The sequence below is a fragment of the Manis pentadactyla genome, chromosome 2 (assembly GCF_030020395.1).
Source record: "Manis pentadactyla isolate mManPen7 chromosome 2, mManPen7.hap1, whole genome shotgun sequence".
NCBI lineage: Eukaryota > Metazoa > Chordata > Mammalia > Pholidota > Manidae > Manis > Manis pentadactyla.
Window position 1 is genome coordinate 11,121,428 of NC_080020.1, and position 20,811 is coordinate 11,142,238.

Below are 20,811 nucleotides of genomic sequence, written 5' to 3' on the forward strand. Positions count from 1 at the left end.
TTTTTATGTAGTTTATGTGCTTTTTATCTGTTACAGTACTTCTTCTTGGTCAAAGTTGGCGCTTGAATGCACACAGAAAAATATTCCAGGCTAATCTTGTACATTTGTATGTTTCCTGCCCCAAACCTTGTATAGCCCTATCTGTAAGGCATCCCATTTCTTGTTGGGAAAAGGTTTTTTGAGACCACAGTCTGTATGCAGGGACAACATTGCTGCTCGGCCTTTTCAGTGGACAGAACTTGAACACACACGCACAGACTCTCTCTAAGATTTGCAGAAAGGCATGGCTTTACATGGATATTTCTAATTCCAGTTTCAGTTTACAGGGCTTTTACTCTTTGGATTTTTATTACTGTGTCTTTTTTCCTTTACATTAGAAATTTTGGTTCTTAAGGGTATTAACATAATTCCTTGCTTCCTTTGTCCTGTAACGTAACTACAGTAGTTTTAAAATAACAATATCAGCAGATAAATTCTAACAGTGTGACTACTGACTGCTGTTTAAGATTTCTTTGTTCTTTCTATTCTTAGACTGTATTTCAGTAGGCATGTATAGTAAAAATTCTGTGTTTTGAAGTCACTTGATGTAATTCTCTTCTCTGTGTAGCTCTACCAGTCAGCTTGATTTACATTTAAGTTTCATTTTTTTATTTTCAACTTCAGGAATTTTTTTCCTCTTTTTTAACTTAGTTTTTAAAAAAATGAGTACAAAGTAAAACTTTTTATAACAATACTTGCACAGGAATCTCACTTCCATTCACTCCTCTCCAGTCTTGCCCTCTTTCTCTTTATATAACCATTTTTATTAACTTCTAATTTATCCTTAACTAGTTTTTTAAAAAAGCAAACGCATGTATCTGTGGACATACATTTGATACTGCCCATTCTTACACACTCTTCTCTACTTGGCCTTTCAAGTTAATATGTATTTGATCTCACCCCATAGCAGTCCTACGAGAAATGTCCTCATTTTTCTTCCCCCACGGTTTCAAAGTATTTCCCCAATCCTCACTGATTGACTTTGGTAGTTTATCAGCCAGCTTTGGGAGCCAGTGTCTGTTAATGAGAAGGGAAACGGAAAACAATAAATACTTATCAAACTGTGTCATTTTCTCAGTTAAATAGGAGTTAAATAAATAGGAGTATTTTTCCCCATTATTAAAAAGGAGGAAATTGAAGTTTAGTAAGCAGTGGAAGCATACCCCAGATCACATAGCCATTAAGAGATAGATCCACAGTTCAGGATTTAGCTCTGGAGCTGACAGCCATGTCTTTCTGAGAGAGCAAGTGATGCGACCTGGCATGTCAGCATTTCCGTGATTGCCAGGCTGTTACATTGATTGTTTTTAATCTAACATTTCACAAGATCTCGTTTTTCCTCTCTTGTTTTGCTTTGTTTTTGTTTATTTTAAGAACCTGACAAGAAAACCTCAGTTTCCTATTTTTTTAAAATATTTTTTGGGTTGTAATTTTAAATATACAATATATAGTACACAACTCATGTTATAATAACAATGGGAACTGAGAAAGAAAAGAAACAAGTATCCAGAACCCTAAACCTTAACTTCCCTCACTATTTAAATTACAAAGTTCTTTAAATCAGTTTTTATAAAGGCGAAACATATCGCATACAGTTGCCTTCAGTTTTTTTTTTCTTTCTTTTTTATTAAGGTATGATTGATATACACTCTTATGAAGATTTCACATGAAAAAACAATGTGGTTACTACATTTACCCATATTATCAAGTCCCCCCCATTCCCCAATGCAGTCACTGCCCATCAGTGCAGCAAGATGCCACAGATTCACTGTTTGCCTTCTCTGTGCTACACTGTTCTCCCGGTGATCCCCCACACCATGTGTACTGAACATAATACCCCTCAATCCCCTTCTCCCGCCCTCCCACACCCCTCCCCTTTGGTAACCACTAGTTCCTTCTTGGAGTCTGTGAGTCTGCTGCCATTTTGTTCCTTCAGTTTTGCTTCATTGTTATACTCCACAAATGAGGGAAATCATTTAGCATTTGTCTTTCTCCGCCTAGTTGCCTTCAGTTTTAACCTGAAACTGCCCTAGAGCATCTGTTTAATATTAAAATGGCTAATTTGTAGTCAGAATTTATTATTACTGCTTTTAGATACCTTTTAATCTGTGAGGATATAAATTCCCTACCTTCTCTTTCTGTTCTCTCAGCTATATATGTGGAAATTCTTCTCTTGAAAATGTGTTGCCCCAAATTTAACAAAGTTTTTTTTTTTCTGTTCTAGTTTGGGAATACCTGCTACTGTAATTCAGTTCTTCAAGCACTTTATTTTTGTCGTCCATTTCGGGAAAAAGTTCTAGCGTACAAGAGTCAACCTAGGAAGAAGGAGAACCTTCTTACATGCTTAGCAGACCTCTTCCATAGCATAGCCACTCAGAAGAAAAAGGTTGGAGTAATACCTCCTAAGAAGTTCATTACGAGATTACGGAAAGAAAATGGTAATTCTTCTACTTCTTAATGTATTGCTTACATCACAGGAAGGTTAAATGTAGCACACCACAGCCAGCAAGCAGTGCCTGAGCATCTTCTTTATGCCTGAAATATGCGAGCCGTTGGAAAGCCGTAGGTGATGTTCCTGTCTTTAAGGAAGTGCTGGTTTAGTAAGGAAAATAGTCTCTCATGTGGGATGTGGTGTTTGATGTATGTTAAACAGAGATCAAATTCTATATATAAGGAAATGAGAAATCATAATTGCTCTTTTTTGCCTGCTCGACTTTCCTATGGAGAATGAAATGTTTTTTGGTTTGTTTGATTGTTTCCCCACATTATTGTTCATTTTTTGTTTTTATAATGTTTTCATGTACATTAGCTCATTTGATACTTACAATATAACATGATGTAGAGATCATGTTATTTCCCCCACTTTAGCCATTAAATAATAAAATTCTGGCAGCTCGAAGACTTGCTAGGAGTCACACCCCAGGGGCAGGAAAGAGCCAGAACAGTAAATCGAACTTTCTGTCTTAGCTCATGTAGTTTAACTCCACCCCGCTTTTTAAACACTTACCAAGTCCCACTTCCTTTTTCTGTCTTAAATTGTCATTTCATTTTCACAGCAAGCCCGTAAGTCTGTGTTACCTTGTTTTACGTGAGATGACTGGTGCTCAGAGAAGTGAAGGTAACTTGTCAGGGTCCCATGCTGCTCCCTGACATCGATAGCCCAGTGTTCTATCCAATACGGTATGCTGCCTCAAAAAATGCAAATAGGATTTAAGTAAGAAGTAGAATTCTGGGTTTTGTTTGATGTAGGCATTTCAATTATTGTAGAAAGAAAATTGAGCGATATTTTTGGTTTGATTTGTTATCTGTCAAATAGTAGGGTTCCCCAGAAGTATGACTCAAGAAGTTTTTGGGTTTGGTTATTAAATATCCCAGTGGGTAATCTTGTCTTTAACTTGGTTGACAGTGAACATTGTCACATGAATGGAGATAAACCTGGGTCATGTCTAGTTTCCAAAAATATAAGAAGATGCTGAAGTAAGTTGGCTATAGGCTGTTATTCCTGAATCTGATAAATATGTTAAGGATTTTGTTCATTTACTCCAAGTACAAATATGGAGCAGTTGGTTAATTGCTCACAAAAATGAAGTTTTTTTGTATTTCCCTGGTGAAAGTTAAGCATATTTACTGTCTTAAATTACAGAGCTGTGTAATATCTTCTGTTTTTAAGAAAGCTAAATACAGCTCTGTTAGAATGTGAACTGAGTGATTCAGTTCTTCTCAGTCTGTTGCCTGTATTAGTATGAAACTTAAGTTTTGTCCTGGTAGAGAATTCATGTACATGATAATCGAATAAGCCATCTCTTCTCAGTTATTTCATTAGTATTTTAGAAACATTCACATCAGAAACATGAAACCCACACAACAAAACATACCTTTTCTTTTTATTTAATACAACACTTTTCTTGACCTTTTTGTTTAGTATATTGCATGTTCTCTGTCGTAGTTTGGGCTGCAATAACACAATCACCACAGACTAGATGACTTCAACAATAGAACATTTATTTCTCACAGTTCTGGAGGCTGGAAGGCCAGGGCGCCAACAGTGCAGAGTCTGCTGCGGGCCCTCTTCTGGTTTGCAGCCTGCCGCCTCCTCGCTGTGTTCTTACACGGTGAAGAGAGAGCAGCAAAGTCTCTCATGCCTTTTCTTACAAGGGCACTAGTGTCAGCCCTCAGGACCTAAATGACCTCCCAGGCACCCCCCTCCCCAAATAGCATCACACTGGGGATTAGGTTTTCAGCATGTGAATGTGGGGACGGGGAAGCACAGCCCTGCAGTTTGCAATGTGATGTGTAGGTGTGTCATGATTGACTCTTCATGCTGAAAACAGAGTGCACGTTACTGTGATTTGAAAGTTCTGTGTGGTTAAATATGTGTGACTTTATATGTTTGCTTATCAAACCTGGGATATTTTTACAGTGTTTATTATTTTTTTATAGTTCAATATTTTCTGATTTTTTTTGTCTGCATAGGCAGAGTGCATTGATGTATAATAGACTATTTAAATACTTTGTTGAATGAGACTGATTCCAGAATGAGTGTTCCAAACCTGTCTTCTCTTAAGTTTTGTTTCATTTTTCTGTACTTGAGAAAGAATATTTAAGAGAAAAGCATGTTTATTATTTGATGTTGGCTTTTGCAAGTATGTTTTGAAATATATTTTTTCCTTTTGATTTTTCTCCCAATAATTACATTGAGAAGAACATATAAATCAAAGAGGATTTAATAGGTTATCCATTGCATAACTCTTCAGTAGTTCATCCATTACATAATTCTCTAATACATCTGAGATTTTGTTTGCTGGTTTGTTTGAAATCTTTGGAAAGTATATTGCTAATTTCAGTATTTCACTGTCTCACTTTTGGGCTATTCTTAAATCAGTTTCCTTCATGTTACGTTGAAAGCTTCATGTTCTATAATTTCAACAGATTTTAACTGCATATTATTTTAATCATTGTTTTGTATTACTAATTATTTTGATATACCTAGGAAATAATCTGTTTTAATTTCAATAATGCATTTTTGTTTTTAAAATTTTAATTCATGCCACCTGATCATAGCTAAGAGTACTGTAGCACAGTGCTCCTGCATATAGTACGTGACACCTGCTCCGTGAATATGGTATGTTTGATGATGGGAAACTAGCGGAGTGTTTGGATTAATTATTTTGTGTTTGGTTCCTGCTGTGTGCTGAGCACTGTACAGGAATAAGACATACAGAAATAACGTAAAGCCTGTGTTTTCAGGGAACTGACGTTCTAATGGGGAACATCAGCAATTGTGTAGTATAACGTGTCATTGCTGTGAAGAAAAATACAGCAGGGAAAGGGGGTAGGGAATGAAGGAATTGATGAGTGACATCAGACCAGAGATTTGAAGGTAGAATCAAACCATTTAAAGATCTGATGCAAAATTGTTCCAAGCAGATAGGACAGAAATTGCAGTTTCCAGAGTGCTTGAAGGACAGGCAAGGGAACTGTGTGGCTGGAGTGGTGTGAGATGATGATATAGGGCAAGGCAGCGTCTTAGAGCTTGGGCTCTTTTTGGAAAGCCCTGGGAGGGCTCTGAGCAGATGGGTGATAAGTTCTGACCTGCGTTAGGAGAGGATCTCTGCTGCTGGGTGGCATGGGAAGCAGGGAGATGGGCCAAGAGCCAGTGCAGTAATTATTCTAGGGAAGAATGGAAGTCATCTATTTAAAATTACTCACTTCCTACAGGTTCCCCTTTATTTTAGAAAAATTGAAACAAAGATTGGTGATCTAATTCTATGTTAGCTAGAATTGACTCCACTGGAGAGCCTGTGATCATTTAAGGTGGGCTTGAGAGTCAGACGGGCTGGCATCTGTAGCTCTGCCTCCAGCTCACTGAATCTTAGCAGTGTACATAGTTCAGATTGTTTGGGGCCAAATTTATTCATCCCATGTCATCTTAGCTATTTCAACCCTGTTCATTCATTCATTCAGTCATTCATTCAAAAAATGCCACACACATCTAATATGTGGCAGGTGCTATTCTAAGTGCTGGGAATGCAGCAGTTTGCGAGAGGGAGAGAGAAAGGGTCCTGTGTACACACAGCACTGTCTCAGGTGCTGTGGAGAGATTTAAATATTAACATATAAATATATACATTTAAGTATTGGTGTTCCTTGAGTGAGGAAATATCACAAATAATGCCTATTAAATAGATTTGAGTATTTTCCCATATTCATTTCAACCCCTTTCTTCCAAAAGAGCATGAAAGCCATTTTGAGTAATGAAAGCTATAGCTGTTTCTGAACTATGAAGAAAGCATAACTTATTTTTAAGCAGATTTAGTTTTCTTTTTCCTTTTTTTTTCTCAATAATGTTGGTGCTATATTAGGACTTCAGTAGTTTATACATTTCCTATACATTTATTTAATAATGAAATTATCTGTCTCTCCCACTAGACTATCAGTTCCATGATGGAGGGAACCCATTTGTTTTTGCTCACCATTGTATTCCCAGCACATAATCCAGTTCCTGGCACATAGTAGGTGCTTACTAAATATTTGTTGAATGAGTGAATGAATGAGTGAATTTGTTTAATTTGCCAAAGTAAATTTGAAGCCTCCCTTTCCAACTATACTACTTCTCTGTAGAAGCAGAGAAGAAAGCAAACTAAGAAAACCAAGATTTTAGAAATTAAATGTAATACAGCTTACAGGCATTGCCCTGGGACCTTTTAGGTGATATTGTTTCGATGTTCATGTGGTCCTGGTTGATATTTTTAAAAGTATAGTGGCTGCATTAGGCACTGCAGAATTCTGCATATTCACTAGTCTGTATTTATAGAAAATGGGCCATAAATAAATTTAAATATTTCAATAAAATACTTAAGGAGTATTTTCTGGTTTACTTTGCATTTCATTATTCAAGTCAGTTGAAGTATTTCTGTGAATATGAAGTCATTATTTTGTGTTAAAAGAACATCCAAAAAAAGATGTTTGAAGTTTTTAAAAAACAACATTTGCACATTTTTGCTTTATAAAAAAATAATTATTTTGAAAAGCATGCTAGAATAATTTTTTTCACAGGGAAAAATGAGACTAGTTTATATTGTGGTATTGAATCAGCATGTAGATACAACTTAGCTAGTAGTATTTATAAAATATTTTTACTGATCTTCTCCTAGTATCCTTCTTTTTTAGATTGCTCCATGACTTTTTCAGTTTGCTTCCATTTTCTTTGAAGTAGCATAATTTCCTTCTAGTCTTTAGGTTAGGTTCTCCTGACGTGGGTGGTTCTGGATTTGTGACCTGGATGGGTGGGTGAGAGAGAGGAAAGCTCTTGGTTTGTAAGGGGCTCACGTGCACCTAAGGAGGCTGCCTAGACCCTGATGGTGTCGAGGTTAGTGCAGGAGTTGGGGTGGACAGGCCATCACTGGGTGGAGGGCAGTTGGCAGATGAAGCAAGAAGAGGAGGGTCAAGAGTAAAGTGGCCAAAACTAAAGAGCTTGTTTGATGGAGGGCGAGTTTTTACGTGTCAGTGGCAGTGTGATGGTTTGGAAGTGGCAGCAGCTGGAACATGCCAGAGGGTGAAGATGGGGAGCTGAGAACAGAAGGAACAGCAGAAAGGGTTGGGAGAGAAGGCCATCCCAAGGATGAGGAAGGGCATGAGGGCCACGGAGGACAGGACATGGGGTGGGGTGGAGTAGTTTTCATGGGTGGGGGAGTGCTGCGAGGAAGGTGATTGACTTCACTGGTCTCAGCTTTGGCCCAGGCCAGCCCAGTGATGGGGCCGTCCGGGGGTTCAAGTACAGCCTGGCTTGGTCTTGGAGATGGAGTGGTGGGCAGGAGACTTTGTGGAGGTGCCGGCTGTCACCGTGGGGTACTATGGGGCCCTCTGCCACACTGCCCACCGGGAAGTGATGCCACAGTACTTTGAAACTACTGTCCCTCACGGGCAAAACCCACATGGACCCAGTTGGACACAGTACACCCAGTTAAAGATCAGTTAGATGTTAAACTCACAGAAGCTAATGCAGTAGCTGGTAGCACTCAGGGCTTTTTTTTTTTATGTTCTTAAAAATAACAGGGAGTTTAAGGCTAAGCAAATCCCTTAGGACAAACTTAGAGCAGAGAAATGAACTGTGCCTGCAGCTGCATTCTTAGTCTTACTGTGTTTGGTTGGAGGTCCATCAGGGGTTAGGTAAATTGCCTATGACTACATGTAATCAGAGGTATCCAAACAGTCTTGCTTTTCCAGCTGTACCTTAAATGTGATACTTTCAAAGGACTTTTTTACACTAAGATTAAATATTGCACCCCAACGAATATTTTCACTTGTTCCCGTTTTATTTTAACAATAACTTTGTAAAGGAAGATGGCATTCTGTTTTACAGGCAGGAATATCAAGACCTTTTTGATTACCCTGGGGTTGAACATTTTCTCAGGCTTCTTAATCTTTTGAATTTTTTAAAATAAATTGTTTCAAGTCCTTTGTCCACTTTGTATTTTTTCTTTTGTATAAACTATATGTTGAAGATGTTAATAATATTTAGGCTTCATATTTTTTTTTAACTTTTTAAATGATTTCTAAAGCAAAGAACTTAATTTTATGTAGTCATATATGTAGCTCTTCTACAATGTAACTTTTTTATTTCATTTATCTTAGAAAGGCTCCCTAAATTTTCTTCTAAATTTATATTATTTCATTTGAGAACATAAACTATAATCATCCTGAATTTTTAAAAATGTGCATCAAGAATCTAATGGTAAAATTTCCTAACTAGGTAATTTCCTCTGCCTTCTCTTGACTAAGCCATAGGTGCCCTTGTGTGGCTAGGTCACACTGGCACGCGACCCTGTGTACAGCCTGATGGAGTCTGGCCTCCTGGGTTGAATCCTGGCCCTGCGGTTTCCTGACAGCTCCACTTTACCCTCTCTGGTCCCATTGTCTCATCTGTAAAGTAGTGTTAATAACAGTGTCACAGGGCCTGTTAACCTCAAGGGAGATGCTGCCTCTGCCTCAGGGTCGTGCAATGCCAAGCCCAGGGGAACGTACTTCCAGTGGGTGACTGTCAGTATTTCCATCGTATGTACTCATTTGTGTAGCCACCAGGAACATCTCATGGAGTTACAGAATCTCACATTTGGAGGAGGCATTAGAGATTATCTGGATTAAATAGATAATTCATGATAGCATTATTTCCTAAATTGCATGTCAGCGTCACCTGGAGGAGCTTTGAGGAGGCCCAGGTTCCAGGACTCATCTCTGACTTATTGTATCAGAATTTCTAGGATAGATGGTTCACCAATTTATAGTTTTAACAAACTTTCTGTGTCGTTTTTATGCATTTGGGTTGGCATGGGTAAGAGATTGTCCACCTTCTGCTTTAAAGCTTGCCATGTTGTAATATTTGTGAAATACTAATAGATTAGATGTGGTAATAAACAGTAGTTTTCTTATCTCCTCAGTGTATTATGTAAATGTATAAGAATAAGTTTTGTCCTTTCCTTGTAGATCAGTATTGTTTTTTTTTTAAGAAAAAGATTCTCATTCACCTTAACTTTATTTTCCCCAATTCAGTCATAATTTTTAGATGTAAAAGATATCTATTGCTTGTATATTACCAACAATACCAAACATTTGTACTTAGAGCTGATAGAATGCTAGATATTCTTTTTTTTTTATCTTAAGGCTTCATTGATATACACTCTTTCAGGGTTTCACATGAGCAACATTGTGGTTTCAGCGATCACCCATATTATCAAGTACCCCCCCACCCCCACCCCTTTGCAGTCACTGTCCATCAGTGTAGTAAGATGACACAGAGTCACTATTTGTCTTCTCTGTGCTGTACTGCCTTCCCTGTGACATACCTATATTAGGTGTGCTAATCGTAATGCCCCTTAATTCCCTTCTCCCTCCCTCCCCACCCACCCTCCCACACCCCTCCCCTTTGGTAACCACTAGTCCCTTCTTGGAGTCTGAGTCTGCTGCTGTTTTGTTCCTTCAGTTTTGCTTTGTTATTATACTCCACAGATGAGTGAAATCATTTGATACTTGTTTTTCTCCACCTGGTTTATTTCACTGAGCATAATACCCTCTAGCTCCATCCATGTTGTTGCAAATGGTAGGATTTGTTTTCTTCTTATGGCTGAATAGTATTCCATTTTGTGTATATACCACATCTTTATCCATTCATCTACTGATGAACACTTAGGTTGCTTCCATATCTTGGCTATTGTAAATAGTGCTGTGATAAACATAGGGGGGTGCATATTTGTTTTTGAATCAGGGATCTTGTTTGCTAGATATTCTTTTTTAAATTCAGTTTTTTAATGAAGTTATTAGTTCTGAAATAAGTCTATGTTTTTATTTTTAGAGCTTTTTGACAACTACATGCAGCAAGATGCCCATGAATTCTTAAATTATCTACTAAATACAATTGCTGATATTTTACAAGAAGAGAGAAAGCAGGAAAAGCAAAATGGCCGTCTACCCAATGGCAACATTGACAGTGAGAATAACAATGGCACTCCAGACCCGACGTGGGTTCATGAGATTTTTCAGGGAACATTAACTAATGAAACCAGATGTCTTACTTGTGAAACTGTAAGTATATCAAAAAATTTTGCGTAGAACAAATTTAATTCATTGTAAGTTCTTAGAGGATGAGGATGAGTGATGAATGTTGTAATTCTTAAATTCTTAAGTGTAGTATAAATGAATGTTAAAGGTGTACTTGTCAGTTGAAAGGAATCTACCTATACTTTTTCAAAATGCTGCTTATTAACAGTGATTACCTGATGTGACAGAAAAATACTTACTGCAGTTTGAACTATTTGATTTCATTTGAACATAGGAGGCTGTAGAGCCATGTTCTAGAAAGTCTGTGTCTTAGTTAAGCTCATATGAAACGTATAGGTCAGGGAGGTATGTTAATTTTTTTGTTCTTTTCCTACAATTATGTTTATTTTTTATGGTTGGAATAAAAACTAAAGCATACTGTATATACTCAAGAAGGGGCAAATACCCACTTGCTGGGTACCACAAAGACGGGCAGCAGGGAAGAAGTTGAGAAGTGACAGCAGTGTTATGAGTAGGACCAGAGAACCCAGTGCTCCTGTGACAGCGTGAAACCTTGTTCCTAATTTCTCACTTGAGGAATGAAAGATCGAATCTTACTTAATCAGGATCCATTGTCCAGTTTTGTCAGTTGAGCCAGTAATGTCCTTCGTAGCTTTTCTTCCCCTTTAGTACAAATCCGGTTCAGAGTTTAGTGGTTTGCACTGTATAGTATCATGTTTTCTTTAGCTTTCTTCAACCTGGAACATTTCCTTCGTCTTTTTTGTCTTTTATGATATTTGCCTTTTTTAAGAATATGTCAACTGATTTTGTCTGATGTTTCTTTCTAATTAGATGCAGGTTGTGCATTCTTGGCCGGAATAATTCATAGTTAATGTATTGGCCCTCTCAGGATATCCCCTCCAGGCGTGCAGTATCCATCTGCCCTTCCTGGTGGAATTAATTTCCACCCCCCATTCAGTGTGTTGTTCAGTTTCTCCACTTTACAATGACTGGCTTTTACGCCCATGTCACTAGTAGGCAGTCTGTGGGGAGACGCAGATACCGTGGTCCTCATCAGAATCTTCCCCAGGAGTTAGAATGCACTGGTGATCTTTACCCGTCCAGCCTTCACTGTGACGGCACTGCTACTACTGCTCAGTGACACAGGAGAGCAGCGTGGTCCAGTGGAAAAGAGCCCACAAGCAAAAACAAAAGACAAATGTTTTATGATCTTTGGAAGAATAATATTGTCTACTTGTTGATTAAGTCCATTAAACCTACAATGGCAGAGACTATTAAGAAACTGACTTAAACTGTTTTTTTTTTTTAATTAATAGACTTCAGAAAAATCAAGTAGAAAATACAGAGTTCCCAAATACTTCCTCTCCTCCACTTTCCTCTGTTGACATATTGGATTAGTGAGGTAACATTGGTTGCAACTGATGGGCCAATGTTCACACATTATTATTAACTCAAATCCATAATTTACAAACTGTACTGTGTTTCTCTGTGTTTTGACAAATGTATGATGACATGTGTATCATTACAGTATCATACAGAGTAGTTTCACTGCCCTGAAAATCCTCCATGCTTCATGTATTCAACTCTCCTTTCTCCCCAAATCCATAGCAGCCACTGATCATTTTACTGCCGTTGTAGTAAAATGTTTGTCTTTTTGAAGCTTGATAGCTCATTTCTTTTTATTGCTGAATTATATATATTCTACTGTATGAACATACACAGTTTTTCCATTATACAGCTTTTCCATTTACCTATTGAAGGGCATCTTGATTGCTTCCAAGTTTTGATAATTATGAATAATGCTGCTATAAACATTCATGTGTTTATGAAAACATGCGTTTTCAGTTCTTTTTGTTAGTACTAAGGAACTCAATTGCTGGACTGTATGTAAAAGTATTTTTAGTTTTGTAAGAAACTGCCTAATTGTCTTCCAAAGTGGCTGTACCATTTGCATTCCTGCAGACAATGAATGTGTGTTCCTGTTGCTTCATATCCTCATCAGCATTTGGTGGTGTCAGTGTTTTGCATTTTAGCTATTTTAATATGTATGTAGTTGTATCTCATTTTTGTTTGCAGTACCCTGATGGCATGTGATGTGGAGCACTTCTTCATATCTTTATTTGTCACCTGTGTATCTTCTTTGGTGAGGTGTCTGCCGGTATTTTGCCCATTTTAAAAATCAAGGTTGTTTGCTTTCTTACTGTTAAGTTTTAAGAGTTCTTTGTATGTTTTGGATGCTGGTCCTTTATCAGATATGTCTTATGCAAATATTTTCTCCCAGTTTATGGCTTGTCTTCTCACTCTCTTAACAGTGTCTTTGACAGATCAGAAGTTTTAATGTTTTAACTTAAAGATTTTAATTTTAATAAAGTCCAATTTTCTCCTTTCATGGAACCGCTTATGGTGTTTTTTAGATGCCTTTGGTATTGTATCTAAAAAGTTTCACCAAATCGAAGGTCATCAATGTTCCATTCTCCTGTGTTACTCTTCTAGGAATTTTATAGTTTTGCATTTTATATAGAGGGACTGTACTCCATTTTCAGTCAGTTTTTGTGAAGGGTGTAAGACCTATGTCTAGATGGCAGATGCCTTTTTTTTTTGGACATGTAAATTCCCACTTGTCCCAGCACCTTTTGTTGAAAAGACCATTATTTCTTCATTGAATTATCTTTGCTCCTTTGTCAAAGATGTTAACTGTATTTGTGTGGGTCTGTTTGTGGGCTATCTCTTCTGTTCCTTCCTTTTTTAAAGCAAATGGTCATCTTTTTGCTTCAGCCATGAATAAAAAGATACGATCTTTAAAGAGAAACTCTGACCCACACCAATGAGCAATCATTTGGCTGTTGATTATATGTTGATTTTTTTAAAACAATAATGAGGCATTTGCAGAACAATCATTGTTAGTAATGTAATTTTAATTAATGGAGGACACAGTACTAGTAAATAAATAAAATTCCCTTTTCTAATTACATTTTTTTTGGTGAGCCTCTTAGACCAAGTGAAAAAAGTGTGACTTAGTGCTTAAATCCATTAACAGCCTATGAAGATACTTCTGGGTTAGAGTGAGGATGTCTTTGCTGTGTTAATATGCTGTGCAACCACCAGTTATTTGTAGGAATAGGCATTTAATTTATTGGGCGATGTTTGATTTGGGAATTGGGTTCAGCACTCACCTTTATTCAGTCTAACCAGCTCAAAGTACTTTAACATGAGCTTTATAGATGTATCTTATAAAGAGAAATATTATGATAACTGATTTCCAAACTTTAGGAAGTGTATTACCCAATTATTAGAGCAGGATTTCAGTTGGAATAGTAGGTGTAATCAGAGAATTTGTCAGTTGCTTGAATTTTGGTACAATGGAATTTGGTCTCTGTTAAAAGATATGTATAATTCAGCCTTCTTCAATGAAAAAAAATAGTTGAATTTGCTTAGCATGTTGTGCAGTGAAGCAGTAGGTGAAGCTAGCAAGATAGATTTGGGGCCCTGTGTGCAGGTCTTTGGGATGCCATGCTAAGGCTTTTGAAGTTTATTTTATAGACTGGGGATGATGGGGAATAAGGGTGAAATGTTTTTGAAAGGGAAAGTGCCAGCCATCCTTGTTTGGTGCTCAGATATTAGGAATCTGATTTGTAACAAATGGATAGTGGTCTTGCCACTGTCCTCACTATATCTCCTTGCGGCCTCCCAGGAATTAAGGGTATGAATTGAGAATATTTCCTCAGCCATCATCTTACTTGAGTAAATGATCAGTAGTACCATGCTTTTATCAAATTAAGCTAGAGGGATGAAATTCAGAATTTCTCAAGAGAGAATGTGTATATAGTTTCTTCACTCAGTTTTGCACAAATATTTAAGCACCATCCATGCAAGGTATAAGACGGGTACAGGTTGGCAGAAGGTGAGTGAGACATACTTTCTGATTTTGAGGTGCTCATAGGGTGGTGCAAACTGATCAATAAATAGCCAATTCCTGTACAGTTTGTTATGTTTGATGTAAGCACAAGGTGCCATGGAGCCAGTAACTAGTAGATTTTTGTGGTCTCATCCCTTGGCTTTTTTCCTACTTACTCTCTAAGCGTGGGCATCCTTCAGGGTTTAGTGTGGGCTGCTTCTCCCTCTGAATTGGGAGGATCATGTTTCATTTTCATTATCACCTGTACTGCTGATTCCCCAGTTGGTATCTCCAGCCTGAGTTCTTCGCTGAGTTTTAGACTTGTGTCTCCCCAAAACTGGGTGTGACATTTGGACATAGCTGTCCAGCCACAACCAGATATTTACACTTTAAAAAGTTAAATACTGCCTCACCTGGTGATCACCTGGCATCAGCACAATTGTAAACACCAATATAAGTAACTCAAATATATCCAGATGATCCAGAACATCCTCGTACCAAATTTTTTAAGTCACAAAGATGAAAATTTTTAATGAAGACGCCTAAGGCAGTGTCTGATAACCACAAACCTTTTGAGAAACACCAGCCTCTTCCATCTTTTTCTCTCTTTAGCCTACACGTACGTCCCTGCCTCATCTGAGCCCTAGCACACTCTCTCGTCACCCTACTCTCTTTCCTACAGAGCTAGGATAAATATTTTTCCTTAAGCACATCATGTTCTCTTTCCTCTCTCCTTCCTGTCCTTCTCTTCCCCGCCCTTTTCACTGACGCTTATGAGACCCAGATCCCTTCCCTTGTAGTGTCGCCGTGCCTTGTACGCACAGTACTGCTGCTTACTCAGACCTGCATAGGTTCATCGTATTGCCACAGTCTATCACGAGTCAGTGACACTGAGCTTATAACATTGATATATTGAAACAGGAGAGCATTTACTCAACTGGGTGTGTGGTCAGGGTAAGAGGCACAGGGGAACCGAGTCAGACATACCTCCTGTTGCATACCCACGTTGGGTATAGAGTCATCCAAGGAAATAGCTAGGGGAATTGATGTCTAACATTCTGTCCTAACCCAATTCAAATGAATAAGTATTTTTTATAAGATGATTTACTTATAAGCCAAATAGAACTTCATGTTAGATTTTTTTCTTGAGAAATAAAAGGTCTTAAATGATTATAATTTGGCATTTGGGGCTAAATTATTTTCTTTAATGATAAATACAGGTATCATGTTCTTTGCCAAGCATTCTCATTCAGTCTTGGCTTATGTTTTTTAAGAATTACTGTGTATTGTTTGTCATGCTTTACAGTAACACCAGGATTGTGGAAAGTACTGGAATTTGACACCATTCTAATTTTTGCCAGTAAGAGAATGAGTCACAAGTATACTTGGGGGTTTAACTGTACATGTAAGGAGAGTGACTTACTCATTGTCCTTTGGGATAATCCAAACTAAGTAGTATACTTTTGAATTTGGAGAAGAATTCTTCATATGCTTACTACTAACAGAATGCATTTAATACTCTCTCTTTGGAACAGCGATTTACTGATATTTAAAGAAATCAAGGTAATTTTCTTATTTTTACAGATAAGCAGCAAAGATGAAGATTTTTTAGACCTTTCTGTTGATGTGGAACAAAACACATCAATTACTCACTGCTTAAGGTAAGTGTAGAGTTATTATTTTGAAATCTAATGACCACCTTTGGTTTAGAATATTTTAAATGAATAGGAATACATGATTTTCTGGTATAGACAAAAATAAATTTCTTCTGAATTTTACACAGGGGTTTTAGCAACACAGAAACGCTGTGCAGTGAATACAAATATTACTGTGAAGAATGTCGCAGCAAACAGGAAGCACACAAGCGGTAATTTCGTGTTTATGAAATTTTTTAATGATTCTCTGGCACTGGATGTTGTAGATGATCTTTTCCAGCTGAAAGTGATCTGTGAATATAGACAGAGTAAAATTTTATCACCAGCAGTTAAGGCTCATTAAGTAATTGCTAGATAAATAATTTTCAATTCTGTACCCTCAGGTAATTTTCTCCATTTAGTGATCGTTTAATAATTATAAGCCAGTTCAGTTAAAACGCTTGGCTTTGCAGCTTTTCTGATTACTGGGTCTTTCTCCTTGGTGAGGCGGGATAAGGGAGAAAGTGCTCTCCCCACCTCGCCCTGGTTTCTGCTGCTCCCACATAGGATTTTGTACCCTCTCTTGGTGTATTATTATAAGGACTGGGTTTTGTTATGAAGGAATAATAGATCATAATCATCTCTGTCATTTTACTTTTTATTTTGAAATGCTTTCAAACTCAGAGAAAAGTACCAAGAATGCTTTTTTGCCCTAAAGTATTTTGAAAGTATGGCTCTGATGTGGTGGTCCGTCATCCCGGACACTTCCATAGCTCTCTGTCCTGCCCGCAAGGAGGTTTTCCTGTGCACCATATCCGTCCATATCAGGACAGTAATGCTGACAGGTTACTGTTGTGTAGACTTATCTTAGTATCACCAGATGTCCTGATAATGCCCTTTTTTAGAAAAAAAAAATCCAGTCCAGAATAACATATTACATTTAGTACTCATGTCTCTTTTTACATTTGGAACAGTTCTGTAGTCTTTTCTTGACTTTAGTAATCTTGTCACTTGAAAATTACAGATTAATTATAAACTGTCCCTCTTTGGGTTTGTCTCATGTTTTGTTAAGATTGGGGGCAGGTCATCTATTTTGGGCAGGAATCTCACAGAAATGATGTGTGTTCTTCTCATTGTATCCTCTTAGGTGTCACACGATTTGATTGTCTCATGTGTCAGGGGTCCCCAAGACCACTCCCAGATTTGGTGAGTCACTAGGAGGACTCACAGGACTCAATATACATTGAGCTAAGATTCGTTATGGGGATGGTGACAAAGCACAGTCAGCAAAGGGGGAGCCAGGTGTGCTTCCCAGGGTCCTAGCCCAGTGGAGTCACACAAGACACACTGGATTCCTCCAGCATCTGATGTGATCACGTGGGAGGAGTGGCATCTACCAGGAAGCTCATTACAGACTCAAGGTTTTAATTGGGGGCTAGTTATGTAGGCACCTCTGCCTAGCACATAACCAAAGTTCCAGACTCCCAGATGAAAGCAGGTGTTCAGCACAGACCATATGGTTTCTTCAGGCCGTTGAGGCACATTGAGACAATCCTGTCATTTAGGGGATGGTGGGAACACTCCACAAGTCCAGGTTCCCCGGTGGTAACTACGAACTGTCCTTGCAAGCAGGCCTACGTAAGGATAGTCTGACACCTGCTGTGTTCTCTCTCTCCTGCCCAGCCCACCAAACGCCTGATACAGGTGCTGCTGTCTGCCAGAGTTCTTCACCATTTAACTCTGCTCTTCCCCATTTGTAATTCAGAAATATTTTGTGTGCAGCTGTTTTGAGATCTTAACTATCCCCACTCGTTATCAGACCTTCGGGTGTTTTTCATGTGTTAAATCTCACTGAGGACTCAAGGATTCTTCCTGTTCTATTCATTGGGTTATGATCCATTACTGTTCTTACTTATTTCCATGGTCAGGTTATCCCCAGTTTGCCAGAGGAAGCCCGTTCAAGCTGGCTCCTGTGTCTGTCTGACATGTTCCATCATTCTTGAATGCTTTTTACTTGTTGGTGCAAAACGTTCCAGGTTCATTTTGTACTTTACTTGCCCCACCCTGTTACCAGCCATTTCTCCAAGGAGCCCTGGACCCTCTTAGGGGGAGAATGATGTTTAGAAACCAGGATCTTGGTGTAGGTCTGCTCACTGATGTTGTTGATCCTGAGCCTTAGTGAGCAGAGCTAGAGGGTGTGCGTGTGCGTGCATGTGTGTGTGTGCATATATATGACTATACGTACTTAGATCTGTACCTATTTATCTTATCTGTTTATCTGTCTAAATTGAAAAACCATGACCTGACAATGTTATTTCCAGTTTCAGCCACCACCATAGGATTCATTCTAGCTTTCTCTCTTTTAATATTTATAATTATCTGACAATAAAAATTGGCTCCCATTGTCCTTATGTATTTGCTTATTTGGTCACTCTGTAGGTAACCAGCCATATCACCTGCTCCATACATACACACACACTATTCTCTCATACAGACGTGCTCCTCACTCTGCTGGGCTTTCCTCTCCCCTGCCTTAGCAGATGTGTGCCTTCTATGGCCTCATCTCATGGCTGAACTGCAATGGTTCATGAAGGGAAGAGGAAGAACTTAGATTTTTAAGTGATTATATATTTGTTTTTGTTTTGGACACAAGCATATCTATTAGGAAGGGAGATGTTTTTGGTGATGAAAACAGGTAATTGAAACAGATTGCTCATTGTTCCCTTTCATTAGTGCACATGATTGGAGCACCCCAAATAAGTTTGGTTAGAAGCATGGGGACTGATGTATTAGATTAATCCTAAAAATGTTGGAGAAAGCACCTAAGAATACTGGTTCAGGAAGGTACAGTCAAGGACTAAATGTAGCAAAGAGGACTGCAACTTACAAACTTTACTGGTTGCACAGAGGCCCATCTGTGAGCATGAATTCGTTTTCACATAGAAGGACAGGTAACCATACCTTAGTAACTAGTTACGGTCTGCAAAGTCAAGTTGTTTGTTTTAAAGTCATTCGTGAGACATCCACATATTTTAATACAGTATTTAGTGTTATATATTTTATTAAATCACATGAGGAATATATATTATTTTTGTAAAGAAATGAAGATACAGGTGAGTATAAATATTTTATTAAATCACATGAGGAATATATTTTATTTTTGTAAAGAAATGAAGATATAGGTGAGTATAAATCAATTAAGAACATTATTCATAAAAACACTGTTAACATTTTTGTATATATCCTAGATTTTTAAGTTGCATATGTATTTACACAATTCTTAAAATGGAATCAAACTTTGTGTGCAGTTTTGTGACTTTTCGCTTAACAAATTACAAACATGTCAGTGAAAGAATAGTTTTACATCATTGTTAAAAAGTTGCTGCATAGTATTTTTGGACATACCATTATCTACCAATCCTCTAAATCCAACAGCTTAGATTGTTTCCATTTCTTTTCATTGTTACAGTGTTTTGATTAATATACACATACACACCCCACATGTTTTCAGATAGTTGATGAGAATTTCTGTAGGATAAATTATGTGTAAGTTCATGGAAAGCAATATAGAAATCACCTATTTTCCATTAGGATCTAGTATCAAGCCTTCAGTTTGATACTGGTCAAGTCATTTAATCTTTTTGGGTCTCATTTTGATTAGTTGACTTCTAAGGTCCCTATCAGCTCTAAAAATCTATAGTTCTAGTCTCAGAGTAACAGAATAAGATTGTGTTGGATATTCAGATCATAATTCTTATTAAAGAAACAAATGTCAGTTTGACTTAAAAAGGTTCCAACCTGGATGAAGTAAAAAACCACACGGTCATCTCCATGGATGCAAGAAAAGCTTTTGATGAGATTCAACATACATTTGTGATGAAAACACTCAACAAACTAGGAATAGAAATTACCTCAATGTATTGAAGGTCACAGCTACCATCTTACTCAGCAGTAGAAATCTGAGAGCTTTTCCTCTAAGATCAGGAACAAGTTAAGTGTACCCACTCTCACCACTTTTATTCCACATAGTACAGGACATCATAGCCGCAGCAAATAAGCAAGCCAAAAAAAATAGCAGGAGACCCAAATCGGAAAGTAAGGAGTCCGATTATCTCTGTTCACAGAGACATGATCGCGTGTATAGAAAACCCTAAAGATTAAACAATAAGAACAACAAAAACCTTGTTAAAGCCAATAAATTCAGCAAGGTTGCAGGATACAAAATCAGTACATCAAAATCAGTTGCATTTTTTTACACTAACAGTGAACAATCTGAAAAGAAAATTAAGGAACTAATCCCATTTATAATGGCATAGGAAAGAATAAAATACTTAGGAATAAATTTAACCAAGGAGGCAAAAGACTTGTACACTGAAAATTATAAAGTACCGCTGAAAGAAAGAAGATATGTATAAATAATTTAAAGATAACCTGTGTTCATGGATTGGAAGACTTAATATTGTTAAAATGATCATACTCCCAAAGCAGTCTACAGATTCAATGTGATCCCTACTAAAATCTCAATAGCATTTTTTGAAGAAATAGAAAAAAAAATCCAAAATTCACATGGGGAATCCTAGAGCCCCCCAGATAGCCACAACTGTCTTAAGGAAGAAAGTCAAAGTTGGAGGCCCCTCACTTCCTCACTTCAAAGCATTTTACAGAGCTACAGTAATCAAAACAGTGTGC

The 20,811-nt window shown here is 37.7% G+C and overlaps 1 protein-coding gene across 4 annotated transcripts in view; it reads left to right on the forward strand.

The window, feature by feature from the left end:
• Window positions 1-20,811, forward strand: part of USP12 (ubiquitin specific peptidase 12) — a 103,668-nt gene that overhangs the window by 63,480 nt on the left and 19,377 nt on the right. For 2 of the 4 annotated variants that reach the window (XM_036917369.2, XM_057490105.1), the window contains exons 3-6: window positions 2,264-2,477; window positions 10,388-10,617; window positions 16,073-16,149; window positions 16,272-16,355. In XM_036917369.2, the coding sequence (XP_036773264.1) occupies window positions 2,264-2,477; window positions 10,388-10,617; window positions 16,073-16,149; window positions 16,272-16,355 (605 nt within the window). Of the gene's footprint in view, window positions 1-2,263; window positions 2,478-6,528; window positions 6,552-10,387; window positions 10,618-16,072; window positions 16,150-16,271; window positions 16,356-20,811 lie in introns of those variants that run through there. The other 2 variants (XM_057490110.1, XM_036917371.2) reach the window with 2 other exon arrangements.